The following is a 15,418-nucleotide window of genomic DNA, read 5'->3' as shown; positions in this document are numbered from 1 at the left end:
ATGAGGCTGCAACATTCTTGCTGTAGTTTCAAGGGACGAATGTGGACTATTAGACCAATGTTTACCAGGGATAAATGCTGCGAATCAGTTTGTTGCTATGCATGCCACCTACCTTGATTGAGTGGACCCGCGTAGCTTCATTCAGAAGTTGTGAGCCCTCAGTTTCTGTCAGCTAGAGGAATCAGGCTGGCAATATCAGATCAAGGAAAGGGATGAGATTCAAATTTTTTTAGCTACTTCTTTTCACCGTATCTTTTCCACTTTTTTTTTCACCTTTCGGTTTTTTAACTTTTTTTCGCCTTTCAGTCAAGCAACCCAATGCCTGTCAACTGTTTTGATAACCCAATCAAACCAATCACAAGATAATAAGGCCAGTGGTCCATTAAAGATATACCCCATTCAGTCCACCCTCAAGAGACCCCAAAGATACAGAGGTCCATTCCTTGAAAAGGACCCAGTAACGCAAGAATCTGTAAATCGCTTGTTAAGGAGACTTCAATCAAAGACTTGCAAGAAAAACCTACCAATTAAATTGCAGACTCCCACCCCGATTATTGATTCTTTCGGCCAAATTGACATCCCCTTCTATGTAGTTGCCCCATGGGGAACCATCTCTCAGTTCAGCTCGCAGGACGGGCACTCGACTTCCACCTTCTGTTGGGTTGAATCTGATATTCCTGGCACATTCAGTGAACTCGTGTCCACCCCATTGGAAACGCCCTACCATAATAACGTCAGCGAATATGAAGTAATTGATGTCAACCACATACCTCCATTGTCTCCGAGGCAGCTATCCAATCTCAGCCAGCTCTCATTCCAGCCTCGAGAATTGTCCCAGCATCTGCCCACGAGATAGGTGTCCGGGTAGCGGGACTCGATGTGAAGGTCCTCGGTGCCATTCATTTTGTCAGATTGTGATCACAAAAATGCCTTTCCGAAGTTGTTACTTTTTGTGCAAGGATATGGATAATTCCCAGTGATTCGACCAATATTTATATTTTTAATAATGAGGAGGGGGACTTTTGCACTTGAAGCCTCCTGGCCACTGAGATGAAGGAGCTACTTCAGGCTGGGCTGCAATTGCATAGCTGATTGAGCAGTCGAGTCATTCCAGTTCACACATGATGATTAGAAATGAATCTCGAACATCTAGAACGTCTCCAGGCAGCAATCTACCTTGGAAGAAGAAGGTAGGCAAGGACCAGGTGCATCAATTCATGACGGACTCGGGAGAATGGTGATCAATAATTAATCTAGCCTTTTTCCGAACATATAATCACCTGGCTACAATATCCATGGCGATGACAAACGAGGAGCATCATGTCTTTCGCCTCTATTCTGTTTTCTCGGAGACAAGTCTCTGATATTCGCTATTCCCGACTATCCCTGAAGATATTAGCTTGGAGTTTAGGGCCAAGTTAGCTGGACCAACCGCCACAATGACATCCTAACTAATCCTGGTGCTCCGGTGGAATACTAGAATGACCCATGGGTGTCTTGACCTGTTGCATAAAATAATACCTTTGGTTGGAACTAACTAGCGCCCGCCTCCCGCCTATCCGCCGGTGCGGATGCAGTCTATGACGTGTCGCAGAAACACACCACCGGTTATCGTTCAGCCAAAGTACTTTTTGCTATTCATCTGTTCCAGACCCAGGTGTCTTCTCACCGTATTAACCAACTCTGTTCGATACTGCCGCTAATTCCATCCCCCACAGCCTATAGAACGTTCCCAATCCGGGCATCCCTGTCCGATCACGATAATCACATGCACCAAATCAAAGTTGATATCATCACAAATACTTGAGGATTATTGTAGGCAAAAGCAAACAGAAACACTCTAGATTTAGTCATAATAGGTTAGAGCATAGCATGTCCAAGGAGGAAAATGAAACATTCGGAATCATATTGCTTCGTGACTTCGTATTACGCAAGAATAAAGATCTAAAGAATGCGCAGGCGTAGCCGTGCCACTGTATAATGTCGGTTGACCTGCAATCCTTTGTTAGATCCAATAATAACTCCATCAAAAGTACAGAAATATATGCCACGGAGCCGGTCTAGGCTTTGGAGAACACGAACCCCCATAGAACGGATGCAACGAATTTTTTGGAACTTGAGATAACATTATTTTAGATTCCTCATAGCCTACAATGCCCCAATCTAGCTGAGTTTAGTTCTCTTAGAACCACGACAAATATAATGTCAAGCCCCAAGGGAGAGAAGGAAGCTTGACGGATTTTCCATCGTTAACACAAATGGAAAGAAAACTTGACGTCAATGAGACACTAAAGCTTCACCACAAAGAACAAGACCGAGAGAGCTCTAACCCTCTTCGAAATTACTCTGTACAAAGAATAGAATTCAGCCCTTAACAATATACTATGCCTAAGTCTCATCAATCACTTCTTAGAGACTCATCTGAGGAGTCTCAGACCTATCTCACTTACGTGGCCGCCACTGCTGAGCTACGAGCAAAGCTGATTCGCAAGGAAGAAGACCACAGATTTCAATATTACCTGATCAGCGTTGTTTTCAACTTGATTGCAGTCGCCCAGATAATAGTCGGTGCAGCTATCACCGCATTGGGGCCATCAGGCGGCTAACATACGTTGGCACAATCCTTGGGGCCTTCAACACTTCTATTGCTGGGCTTTTGGCACTGCTCAAGGGAAGGGGTCTCCCAGAGCGACTGAGGAAAAACTCGACCGAAATATCCAAGGTTCTAGAGATGATTCAAGAAAGAGAAACCTTACTCAGATATGGCAACAGCAACGTCTCTGATGACGAAGTCTATGTTCTTCTACAAGAGGCTTTCCAGTCATACGCTTCCGCCGAGCAGGTAATTGAGGGAAACCAACCAGATACGTACGCCGATGGAAGGAAACCTCAGGATTCTGTCAACTCCACGGAGACGAATGGTATTTCGAGTCATACGGCAGGGACTGGCGGAACGAATGGGAAAAAACGCCAAATTGATGAGGAACTAGGTACTGTTAATCACACCGAAGGTTTTCAAGGTTAGGTATGGGTAGCAAAGGGAGGCGGATAGTTGACTGTATATACTACTTAAGCAGGTATTGCCGGGAATCAAATCTTTGTTTCTCCCTCCTACCATCCCCCAAATCACATCTATAGTCCGTTTATCACCTGGTGCAATTGACATTGACATAGTCTCACTATCGCTACGTTGGCCATACATTGGGTTGGGGAATTTGCGAACCTATGACGCATCTTCACAGACACGACGCCTTTGTTGTATCTCATAGACTTGTGAATACAGTAACATTCTAAGAAGTACTTCTGACATACAAGTCAAACGGACCAACAAGGTAACTCACGCGAGTTAGCGTGTCCATTGCGGGTGGTATGGTTTTCTAAAAAAAAGGAGGTGCCTCGAACCCATCGAGATTGTGGAGGTCCGCCAACTGTGCACTCAAAGGTTCATCTTCTTTTCAAGGCTTTCAAGGCTACGTATGAAGGCACTGGATTGAAGGTAAATATGGGTACATATATTGTTTTGCCAGTAGAGAAGATGATCATCGACGATACTGATAGCCAGAACTCGGCACTCGCATGTTCACGTCGATTCCTGTAGTCCAGACCGAGGCATCCCTTGAATACTAGGTACTGTAATGGGGAAACCACGCCACATCTCTCACCTGCCCCTCAGGCATCCCAGGGGTATTTCTAGCCCCATTTCATAGCATAGCAATCCAAGCATTCTACACCTCTGTGAGAAACAGCATTCCTTTCCTATTCCAGCCTTCTGGGGGCTCCCATGATCCCCGTCGAAGCACTGAGCACCCCCGTCGTCTTGTCTGCGATGTCAGACCGCCAGCGCGCTCTTCCTACTTCAGTACATATATCACCTTAAATACAAATTGAAAACCTAGGTGGTATCCTAAGTTTAAATTCCAAGATGATCTCTATCCCTTAGAGGGGACAACATATAGCCTGTATAGATCTTAACTATAGTGGGTAAAAGTGGGACTAGTATATTTTGGCCCTAAGTAATATATCTTTTTAATCCATATACTCTTACGATTAAAAGGCCAGCTCAATCTCATTCTGGTAAGTTCTATTTTATATAGTAAGTGATTACTCTTAATACTGTATAAACGGTGCGCTCAACAGCGCCGTGTGGATGAGGGTGGTTGCGGTCTCCATTAGGAGATGCTGACTTGAGGTGTTTCCGTTGCTGTCGTCGTTGGCTTTCAGATCCATCAAGGATTGCTCGGTATTTATCTGGACGCATTCCGGGTCCTTGCTGGGGCGTTGATCGTTCTGTTGGGGCCCGGGTTGCTGACTGCTCCCGCGACTTAGGATTTCCCAACAGGCTTAAACGCGTTAGTAGTCAATTGAACAAATTCAGCAGCTAGAATGCGGTCTATTTCACGCAGCAGCCAAGTGACGCAATACATTCATAGTCTCTGTTTATTGACCCAAGGAATCGACCAACTAACCATCCATGGATCGATAGTCTTGGCATCGTATCCGATCTCTCCAGATTTTACATCTTCTTTCAATCCAAAGAAAATGAACACAACTCCATCCGTGATTCTAAGGAATTGATCAAGTATTCACCCATGGAGGGGCAATCTTGGCATCGTATCTGGTCTTTCTCTCAATATCATATTTCTCGAAATATCCACTCTGCCCTTGGCACATCGTCATAGATTGTAGATCAATACGAGCTGGCAAGATTGCGACAAATATATCTTGAACTTTTGGACTTCAACTTACATCCGAAAATAATTAATATTTACCAGCTTCCTTTCTTACAAAAATAATCAAGCAAGCCAATCTATAGCTTCGCTCCAGGGCAATCAAAATGCAGATGAGATCCCTTCTTCTACTATTTATTGTCTTCATTTTGTATCTTGTCACTGCACTGGCAATTCCAACGCCAGGCCCGTCCTGTGCCAAGATCCCGAGAATTCTCGAGTCCAAGGTTGGCACGATCCTTGAATCCATTGACCAAAAGGTCTGCGCACAAGGATGCAAACCCACCGTGAAGCAATACAAGAGCGGAATGCGAAACCAAATTGCCAAGCCGCTCATCGACAAGACCACAGCAGATTTGGGAGTCCCGCAAAAGAGCGGCGTTCTTTTAACCGTTCTGGATGAAATCATGGACTCAATCCTCCGGGATTGTGGGTCAAAAAATAACCTCTGCAATGCGATCCAAAAAAATTGGTCACTTAAAACCTATGGTGCTTGTGGGGCAAAGCAGCTTCCAAAAGTCATCGGAAGACATTTTTCTGAGCTTGCTCCTCTTGCTACTGAGAAAATGTGTAAGAGAGAGGTAAAGTATTTGAATAATCCCACTTTGTGGACTAAGGTTGTCCCTGGATATGTGAGAAAATATGCAAGTTCCTGCAAAGAATTGTGAGATCTTTTGAAATGCACAAAAGGGAGAGGAGCATCCAGCATGGTACAGTGATATTCGAAATCAGTTTTATCTCCAATCTCTCTCTTTTGTCAGAGCCCCAGGATGGAGAAAAGCATGTTTGTATGGTTTATTCAGTTTTTACTTAGTTGGAGATCTAAATAAATTGCCAGAATTGGGGATCTCACTATGCAGAGATATTGATATCAGAACCTAGATGCATAGGCCCTATCCCTTAGGGGGGACAAAACTCTGGTGAATCAAGTGTCTTAACTATAGTAGGTAAAAGTAGAACTAGTGTAGAAATATCTACGTTGAAACTGATCTTTGTACTGGGTAGGCTAATGAAGTATTTGATTTCCTAAGTTTGGAATTTGGCAAGTTCTATTTAATCTAGTAATTTTTAACCTCTCTTAATATCTAAAAAGTTGTGATTAAATTGATATAGTAAAAGTGGTCTATAATTGAAGATATTTTAATAAGAAAAGAAATCTAGAGAAAAATAAAGATATAATTGAATGAATCTTTATCTTATTAGCTTCTATTATAATTAAATTAGTTCTTCGAACTCAATTTTTTGACTAGACTTCCGCAAAACCCCAATGGACCCGGACCCAACCCGGACCCAACCCCAATTGGGTTGGGTTTTGGGTCGAAGGGTTGGACCCCATGTTGGGTTGGGTCGGCTAGGTCCGACCCCAAACGGTTTTGGGGCTTCAAATGGGGTTACAAATAAAATAAACAGACTAAAATCTTCAATTGTATAAGTTATATATTCTTCAGTTATAATTTCAAGTATTTGGTTTACTCTTGGTTTTATAAATCTAGGGTTAGAAACTGATAGGGGATTTGAGGATAGGATGATGATTGACAAGCTTAGTCATGTTCACGCTTTATATACCCTTGTTGACATAGAAAGTTGATAGATCTCTTTTCTATTTTCTGCAACGCGACATTGACAATTCTGAACGTAAACAAATGCAGCCAGGGTCATTGAAGACTCTAGGTCGTGGAGCAAACGCGTTTTTACGTGCCATTTCTCAAGGCTACTTTGTGCACCAAGTTTAAAGTGGATTAGAATAAAATCAGGGAACTGAGAAGAGCTATTCGTTTAATTGCCTAAAATGATTTGCAACTAGGTGGACAGATATATATAATATTAACGGATCTTCGTGGCCGGTGTCAAGTTTCTATGGACAGTCCCACGTGAACGAGTATCATGTCTCAAAAAGATCCACTATGGTACATCAAGCTGGTCAACTCTACATAGGTAGGTTGTACCTCCCAGCATATATTAGCAATGGAAATTCATAGCTCAGCGTTGCTGATGAAGTGATGGTATTGTGAAATCGACCACTAAGGGCATTTCAGTAATACGATAACCGCTGTACCGGACAAAGTATTAATGCGGAGAAATCTCATAATATGAATAATATGAATGCGAATATGAATTGTTGAGATAAGTGATTGTCTGATTGACTTAGATTGACTTAAGGAGTTATCTTTAACAGGGGCGGGATGTCTCATATATATCTGTTCCTAATCCCTGCCATCAGGTTCAGCCACCGTGATACTCAACACTCCCACTCGATGGCAACCACCACCAAGAGTGCCAGCGACCATCCATCACGGTTGTGACGGGCCCCAGTAAAACCTTCAAAAAACCTTTCAAAGGAAAAGGAAGGAAAGGGTACCCGAACGGCCTCTGCCCGAGATCTGGCCTCTGCCCGAGATCTGGAAGCGGCGAGGTGTCATTCAATGCCAAGCCCTCTGCGAAACCATTCAAATCGTTCTCGCGCAAGAGGCTTCGTGAACCCATCAGCAATTTGCTCGGTAGTTGGAATGTATTTCAGCTCCACTGTTCCAAGGTCTTGAACCTCTCCTTGCCACTTGCGTTGGATTTCCATATGCTTCGTGCGGGAATGGTATTGCGGGTTCGAGGACAGGGCGATGGCTCCTTGGTTGTCACCAAAAATGATCGTGGCGGTTTTTCCTTGTCTCATGTTTAACTCATTGAGAAGTCTTCTCAACCAGATTGCTTCTTTGGTTGCTTGTGTCTGGCCTAAGAATTCAGCTTCACAGGTCGAGAGGGCAACGACGCTTTGGCGCTTCGACTGCCAACTGATTGCTCCACTCCCGATATTGAAAAGGTATCCAGCTGTTGAACGTCTAGTGTCGCGACATCCACCCCAGTCTGCGTCTGTAAAGCCTTTCAGCATCTGGGGATGACCCTTGTACGTGAGCCTGAGGCATTTTGTGCCGTTGAGATATCGCAGGATGCGTCGAGCTAGTTTCATGTGTTGTGGTCCAGGATTTGCTAGATACCTGCTCGCCATAGAGACAGCATATGCGACATCCCCCTGGTTCCAAGCATAATATACATCAGAGATCCGACAATGCGTTGGTAGGTGGTTCTTTGATCTGGAGGGCATCTGTATTCTGGACTATTCTCTGGAAGTGGCGAGGTTTCTATCGGCGTGCTGATGGGAGCGCTGTTGCTGATTTCGAACTGATGAGCGATCTTGTCAATATATGCTTCTTGACTTAGGTACAGTGTCCTGTTTTGACGGTCCCGCTGGGCGCACATCCCGAGGTAGTAGCTACACGGTCCGAGATCTGTCATTTGAAAACGGTTTCTGAGGCTCCGCTTGATCTTCTTTATTTCTGCAATGCTCGGTCCTACGATCAGGAGGTCATCGACGTACACCGCGATGTACATATTGCTCCGGACGAAGACCCCAAGATCAGAGCTAATTGGCTCGAAACCAAGATTCCGTAGGAAATTTGTAAGGGTCTGATACCAGATCCGAGGAGCTTGTTTTAGGCCATAGAGTGCTTTTCGAAGTTTGCAGACCCTTGATGTGCCGTCGGTCATGTGGTGAGGTTGTTCGACGTAGATCTCGTGATCTATGTAGCCGTACAGGAACGCCGTTTTGACATCCATTTGCTCGATCTCTAAATCTAGGGCCGCCGCGATTGCGAATAGAGCTTTATAGCTCATTGGCTTGACGACCGAGGCAAAGGTTTCGTCATAGTCAATACCCTCTTCTTGTGTAAAGCCTCTCACTACCCATCGGCTCTTGTGACGGATGACTTCGCCATGCGGTCCTCGTTTGAGTTTGAAGACCCATTTTCCACTGAGGATCCGCCGATCTTTGGGAGGGTCAACAAGCTCCCACTTTTTGTTTTGGTTGAGCGAGTTCACTTCTTCAAGCATTGCTCTTTCCCATTGGAGCCAGCTTGCGTCGTTCTTGGCTTGATGCAGAGTCTTTGGCTCAAAAGGTTCTGTTTCCTTTGCAGCTACTGTTAAGAATGTTGGGATGACGTTCTCTTCAGGTATATTCATTAACGCAAGCTCTTCTTCGCTGTCACTAGATGTGTTTAGTGTGACGTGCGGAGCGCGAAGTCTGAGTTCAGGGTGGTGCGCCAGTGCTTCTTGTCGCACTTCATGAACTGGGCGGTCAATTTGGAGTTCTGGAGATCGTTGCCATTCTCCTGAAACTAGACCTTGTTGAGCGTCGTCTTGTTGCTGGTCGCCGCCGGGTGGTGAGTCATTCCTCTGGATGATGTCTTGTAAATCACCTACAAATGATCCAAAGGTATCATCACTCCGTGTAGGCGACAAGGTCCTGTCTCCCTGTACAGCAACAGATGGCTGCGAGTCATCGTCACTCGATTGAGACGACGCTGGTGTCTGCGAGTCCTCGTCACTCGACTGGGTTAGCACTCGCGAGTTATCGTTACTCGATCGAGGCAGTATGTGCGAGATATCGTTCCTCGACTTAGGTAGGGCTCGCTCTGGTGGTGCCATCGACAACTGGCGCCCAGAGGCGGGCACGGACGCTTGCCGTATGCCTACCGACGGTTGATTTATTAGTCCCACCGTCTTACTCCCCCTGCGGCAGCAGCCGTTGCCCCAGGCGAGCCGTCTCGTCTGGCTCCCACATCTTCTATAGTCTGTGTGGAAGGAGCTGTAAGGACTTCGTGAAATTCAGCGTTTGGGGTCCCAACGATTCTTCTGTCTTCCAGCAGGATACGGTAGTTGGTATCTCCCTCATAGCCTAGTAGAATGCATGGCCTGGTTCTTGGCTCTGTGAGCTTCTTTCTCTGCTTGGGTGGGATCAAGTATTCCCCTTTGGATCCGATCACTCTGAGTCGTGATAGGTCCGGCTTGTCGCCGTACCAGGCTTGATACGGAGTCATGTTGAGCTTTGATGACGGCGACCGGTTGGAGAGGAAGGCTGCGGTTCGAGCAATTTCCGGCCAGAATTTAGGTGGTAGTCTCGCATGTGCTAGCGTGGGTCCAACCCGATCATAAATTGTCTTATGGGCTCTCTCGGCAACCCCATTCTGCTGGTGTTGATCAACCCCTGTGACCTCGGCATGGATTGCCCGTGAGAACAGTATGAACTTCATCTCTTCTCCCACTTGCTCAGGGATTCGGTCGAGGCGTATTCGTCTGCACTTCCGTTCAGGGCGTTCGTTATGATCGAGGAAGAAACGTAGTGACTCTATGACAAGTTCTTGTCGTCGTGGTATAGTGATAATCTCTATCCACCCCGTGAAGTCGTCGACGACGGTGAGCCAATAGCGACTGCCGTCAAGGCCCTCGTCAAATGGCCCTGCGACATCAATATGGAGAAGTTCCATTGCATGTTCCCCTCGTCTGCTTCGTCTCGAGCGTTTGTGGGGCTTTTCAATCATTCGTCCCTGGAGGCATGGGTTGCATGGTTGACGTGGTTCCATGTCCCGGATGCCGAAGGCCTGCTTCTTAAGCCGATGTAGGTTCGCATCGCTCAGGTGAGCCAGCCGATTATGCCAAAGAGCCATTTGTGGACCGACATGGTAAGAGGGAAAGGTGAGATTCGTCCATAGATCAAGTGCGTAGACTCCATGATATTGGCTGGCAGTGTATAGGTTCTTTCCGTTTGACTTGTTGCGAATACTAGCACTTTGGCTTGAGAATTCGACTTTTGCTCCTCGTTTGAGAAGCTGGAGCACCGATATGAGGTTTGCATGTGCAGATGGGACGTAGAGGACATTGTCAAGCACAAGCCATTTCCTTCTGCCTCGTACATTGCACAGAACATTGGCTGTCCCCACTCCCGAGGGAGTCGTGGAGGTATCGACGCTTCTCAGTGGTGGTCCATGGTACTTGTCCATCTTTACAAATCTCGAGGCGTTATTGCAGACGTGCTGAGCACATCCACTATCGACGATCCATGCGTCACGGATCGATAGGGTTTTTGTAGCCATCAATGTGGGGATGTGGTCGAATAGGGCGAAGTTGCCTTCAACGTCCTTTCCAAATGCTTTATTAACATCTTCTCCGGAGACCTTTGTCGCCATGAAGGTGGGCTTCTTTGGATCCCTTGGGCCACCGACATCATCATCTTCGTCATCCGAGGTGGGCCGCCGCTTCAACGGCTTGCGTGCGCCTGTATGTGAATTGCCTGGTTTTGACTTGTGACTCTTTCCGTGTTTCTTTTGATCCATCGGTCTGGGGTTCTTGCTGAAGCACTCAGAGTCCACATGATATGGTTTCCGGCAGAGGGAGCAATATGGGACGTTATCGATCTCGATTCGACATGTCGTTCCGTCGGATGACGGTATGACTTTCTTGTCACCTGGCCCTCGGATTATAGCGAGAGCAGGAAGCGCTTGCGCCTCTGTTGGTTGTTTGCTCAATTGCCCCTTCCTATGTTCTTCCTCAATTGCCTTGTTCTCGATATAGTCGAGTATGACTTCTGGATTTGTGTAAAGCGCCAGCGACGAAGGTGCCGAAGGTACGAAAGAAGATTCAGTTCCTCGTCTGTCCAAGAGTGTCTGCTTTGCCGTTTAGTGCTTCTCCTTGGAGGTTGAGATGACCCTTTTTGAGGTCGAGACGGTAACCGCGAGGAAGCAGTTCTTGAGCTCGCTGCAGAAGGCGACATTGTTTCATATGCTCTTATACTTAATATTGTTGCGATAATTTTGCGTCGAGGGCCAATGAATTAGGGGTTTCAACTCCCTTCCGTCAAAGTGTCGTTTCACTTGACGAATCACAGGGGGCGTCACTGTGATATCTTGCGACGATGTGATAGTGATAGTGATAGTGATAGTGCGATAGTGTGATAGTGACAGTGATGGTGTGATGTCTGTGATTATCTAGTGGAGGAAAGTCCATCCACTTCATCTCATCCAGAGGGTTTGAACTCTTGATTTCGTTACCCCTTCGCCATGTTCCTGAATCCATATGGTCAGATCTTGGGGTTGATGAAGTTTTCACTTAATGGGGAAGCTTAGCTGTAGATGGCAGTCAAAGAGTTGTCTGTTTGAATTCTGTTGCCGAGCTGGGCGCCTAAGGGTTGCGCCACTCGGGCTCATAACCTGTTGAGATAAGTGATTGTCTGATTGACTTAGATTGACTTAAGGAGTTATCTTTAACAGGGGCGGGATGTCTCATATATATCTGTTCCTAATCCCTGCCATCAGGTTCAGCCACCGTGATACTCAACATGAATAATACGTTTATTCGCGCGAATAAAAAATTCATATATTCATATTCGCGGACTGCGAATATGATTATGTTGTATATTCGCATTCCTTCATTCCTTTAGGAACCCTACATATCTTGTCGGCGGATGCTTCTCAAATCATTTTGCACTGGTCATCAGCTACAAGACAACGGTTGTTTGAGACTAGAGTCTCGTCTAGGACAGCTCCTGGCAGCCGTCAATCTATGAACCGAACATGTTGACTATTTAGCTAAATCACCTAGGGCGCTAACCCCAACTTTAAGCCGCCATAAAGAACTCCCAAGTCGCCTCCGGAGCCAGAGAGCTCCCAACACCCAGGGGTGCACCAACATGTCCCCCATCATAAGCAATAAATGAAACTGGCTTAGAGCACTCTTGGAAGTCTGCTCGAATGAAACCGCCACTCCCAGATGCAGGTTTGCCAATGTTTGTTGGCTGGCACTTGTTGTTCTCAACAAAATTATTTGCCAGAGTCACACCCCCGTCAAATGGCAGAACTGCATCATCAATCCCATGAATGCCTAGATAAGCGACAGGATCGTAGCCTCCATCACATCCACTAATCAAACCACCACTCAACACACTCACGGCCTTAAACTCCTTTGCCCGTGAGCAAGCAAGCGCATAACTCATCCCACCGCCCCAACTGAAGCCCGTCGCGAAGCGAGATCTCGAATCCACACAGAGGTCACCCTCGACCTGCTGGATGATGGCGTCGATGAGAGCCACATCTTCGCCATTGGTGTTGGCCCAGCCAGCGTTTAGACCGTTAGGAGCTACCAAGATTGCGCTGCCCTGCGCTCGGCTTTCGAGACCGTACCAGGGCTGGATACTATCGCCGTCGACAACAGAGTGCATATTTCCACCTCGCCAATGGAGGCCAAAGACGAGATGGTGTGGCTTGGTTGAGTCATAGCCGTCAGGGATTTTCAGGATGTACTCGCGGCCATTGATATTGTGGATTCCATTGGTGAGAGTGGGAGGTTTGCCGCAGCCCGAGGATGCGGCGGCGTCGACTGAGGCTAGAATGCCAAGGGCTATCAGGGAAGAGAGGATCATTATCTTCAGGTAACAAAAGAACTATATATCAGATATGAGGGATTCTTTCTGATCAAGTGAAAGTTTGGAAAGTTGCCTGCTTCAATGCTCGGGGGATTGATTGTGGAAAAGCGAGAGTGAGATTTATGGCCACCTCCAGGGCCCTATATATGTTCTTAGGGTTGGATTGTTTAGCCGCCAATACGACCTCGGGGTCGCTGAAATTCGAGGTCTTCCACGACCCATGTCTTAGTCTGATACAGCGACAGCCCTGTGTAGTCCTTAGTCGGGTAAATACTGCGCAGTGGCCGGAGATTACTTTCACAGACTGATATTTTATGGAGTAAGGGGAAGGAAAGCCAAGAGGCAGGAAATGTTGATCATGTTTCTTCAATCGGGGAATTGCCCAAAGTGAGTATACTATTCAGGGTTCCGACCCCGGCCCCGCTTCGGAGCAGGCGTGGCCAAGCATCTGATCAATTACTTTGGGTACAGCCATATCCAATCCCAATACCCCTTGTTTCTGATCAGGCTGTATTCTGGGACATTTTGTATCGGACTCCGTGACCAAAAGGTTAGATTTCTAATTAACCGCGACCATGACGCATCCCGCATCCTAAAATAACGTTATATATTGACATGCCAAGCCTTTACCGGCAAATGGAGATGTCCTTACTACCGAAATTTATGTCTTCATAGGATCTACCTACGTAGGAATTACACGAGTACCTAAATCCATAAAGTACATGGCTAGTCCTTCTATCTGGGTGGTTTACATCCATGACATACCTGGATCCTACTTAGACTTCAGACAGGCATTGCTGCAAGGCTCCTCTGTCCGAGAAAAAAAAAAAAAAAAGCATATCAAGGCTTAGCAGCGAGCCTTCAGCAACGTAACTTTAGGTCTTGTCTTAGATATCCCCGTTTCGATCCATATTTAATAGTTGATATAATGCCTGGCTAAATGAAATAAAGTGGCCTAGCTCCATAATTCATGTTTCAATTTGTTTCAATTTGTTTCACATTGTTTCAAAAGCATAGCTAGGTAACATGCAGTTGCTAGTGGTCAAGCTGCGTTGTCTGATGTAAGGATTTCTGAAAGCATACAAGTACAACGTATTTCCTTCAACTGATGGCTTCAACAGTCATTGTGAGCAGCATCATCCGTTCATCTTTATCTCGATATTTTTCTTTCTTTGGGCTGGTCTCTCGTTCCATTCATTATAAAAGCCAAACATTTCTTTCATTGATTTCAAAATGAAGTTCTCCCTTCTTGCTCTTGCAGCCATTGCACCCATGGTCTCAGCCCATTATTTCTTCGACACCCTCGTCATTGATGGCAAGGAAACGGGAACTTCCGAGTATGTTCGGTCGAACACTCGTGCCGCCAAGTATAACCCAACCAAATGGATCAACACCCGCGATGACATGACCCCTGATGTGCTTGATTTCCGCTGTAATAAGGGCGCCTTCAGCTTTGCCGACCAAACTGGTACCGTGGAGGTCAAGGCCGGATCCAAGCTTGCCTTGAAGCTTGCCGTTGGTGCTACAATGCAGCACCCTGGTCCTGCCTTCGTGTACATGTCTAAGGCTCCTAGCGCGGCTAAGGAATACCAGGGCGATGGCGAGTGGTTTAAGATCCACCAAGAGGGCGTCTGCGATAAGAGCAAGGACTTTACCAGGGATGCCTGGTGTACTTGGGATAAAGATCGTATTGAGTTCACGATTCCTGCGAGTTTGCCTGACGGGGAGTATCTGATTCGGCCGGAGCACATCGGTATGTCTGTTATACTATTGGTATAAGCAAAGGATACTAATTTCTGTAACAGGTGTGCACGGTGCCGCGGGTGGCGAAGCCGAATTTTACAACTCGTATGTGAAGCTTTCTCGGACCTCTCCTATTTTTTTGAGCAAATACTGATAGACTTTTCAGCTGTGCTCAAGTCAAGGTTGTCGGTGGTGGTAATGGAATCCCCGGACCTACGGTCAAATTCCCCGGTGCTTATAGGAAGGACGACCCTTCGTTCAACTTCAATATCTGGAATGGCTACAAGGATTACCCTATGCCTGGTCCGGAAGTGTGGACCGGTGGGTCCGACTCTAGCTCTGCTTCTGCAGTAGCTAGCATCAATGCCACAGCTGCCGCTACTACTTCCGATGAGAATGATAAGGACACCTGCGAGAGCCGCTTCACTCGTTGCGTACGCTCCTGCTTTTAGCTACTGAAGAACTAGGCCCATATCGGATCTATCGTTGGTTTGTTTGGCGGGCTTGCTACTCATTGAGTCTCTCGCCGCTCCATGTCAGTCGTTTGCAGATTTTATCTGTTCTTACTTCTTGATTGCCGGTCCTTCTTTATCAATCAGAGCTACGTTGTATAATAATGCAGAGTTCCTAGACAGAGAGAGAAAATTGAGCCACCTGCCGCAAGTTTGTCAAATTCACATAGCCTACAGTAGTTTTCGAAATC

The 15,418-nt window shown here is 46.4% G+C and overlaps 4 protein-coding genes across 4 annotated transcripts; 2 read left to right on the top strand and 2 right to left on the bottom strand.

Moving 5' to 3' along the window:
- Positions 1 to 520: 520 nt before the first annotated feature.
- On the bottom strand, positions 521 to 903 carry N7506_003906 (CVNH domain-containing protein; the record flags this gene model as incomplete). The annotated part of the gene is made up of 2 exons (XM_056953201.1): positions 521 to 720; positions 771 to 903. The coding sequence occupies 2 exons, from the start codon at positions 901 to 903 to the stop codon at positions 521 to 523; spliced, it is 333 nt and encodes a 110-aa protein (XP_056812090.1).
- A 1,481-nt stretch (positions 904 to 2,384) lies between these two features.
- N7506_003905 (uncharacterized protein) lies at positions 2,385 to 2,606 on the top strand (the record flags this gene model as incomplete). The annotated part of the gene is made up of 1 exon (XM_056953200.1): positions 2,385 to 2,606. One exon carries the CDS (start codon positions 2,385 to 2,387, stop codon positions 2,604 to 2,606), a length of 222 nt encoding a protein of 73 aa, XP_056812089.1.
- Positions 2,607 to 12,168: 9,562 nt separating this feature from the next.
- On the bottom strand, positions 12,169 to 12,969 carry N7506_003904 (CE1 family esterase; the record flags this gene model as incomplete). The annotated part of the gene is made up of 1 exon (XM_056953199.1): positions 12,169 to 12,969. One exon carries the CDS (start codon positions 12,967 to 12,969, stop codon positions 12,169 to 12,171), a length of 801 nt encoding a protein of 266 aa, XP_056812088.1.
- A 1,236-nt stretch (positions 12,970 to 14,205) lies between these two features.
- N7506_003903 (lytic polysaccharide monooxygenase auxiliary activity family 9 protein) lies at positions 14,206 to 15,167 on the top strand (the record flags this gene model as incomplete). The annotated part of the gene is made up of 3 exons (XM_056953198.1): positions 14,206 to 14,725; positions 14,778 to 14,820; positions 14,882 to 15,167. 3 exons carry the CDS (start codon positions 14,206 to 14,208, stop codon positions 15,165 to 15,167), a joined length of 849 nt encoding a protein of 282 aa, XP_056812087.1.
- Positions 15,168 to 15,418: the final 251 nt, after the last annotated feature.

The sequence above is a fragment of the Penicillium brevicompactum genome (genome assembly GCF_028827555.1).
Source record: "Penicillium brevicompactum strain IBT 35665 chromosome Unknown utg000003l_segment0_segment0, whole genome shotgun sequence".
NCBI classification, from domain to species: domain Eukaryota; kingdom Fungi; phylum Ascomycota; class Eurotiomycetes; order Eurotiales; family Aspergillaceae; genus Penicillium; species Penicillium brevicompactum.
The sequence above is the reverse complement of the archived record's forward strand: the minus strand, read 5'-3'. Positions and strand labels throughout refer to the sequence as shown.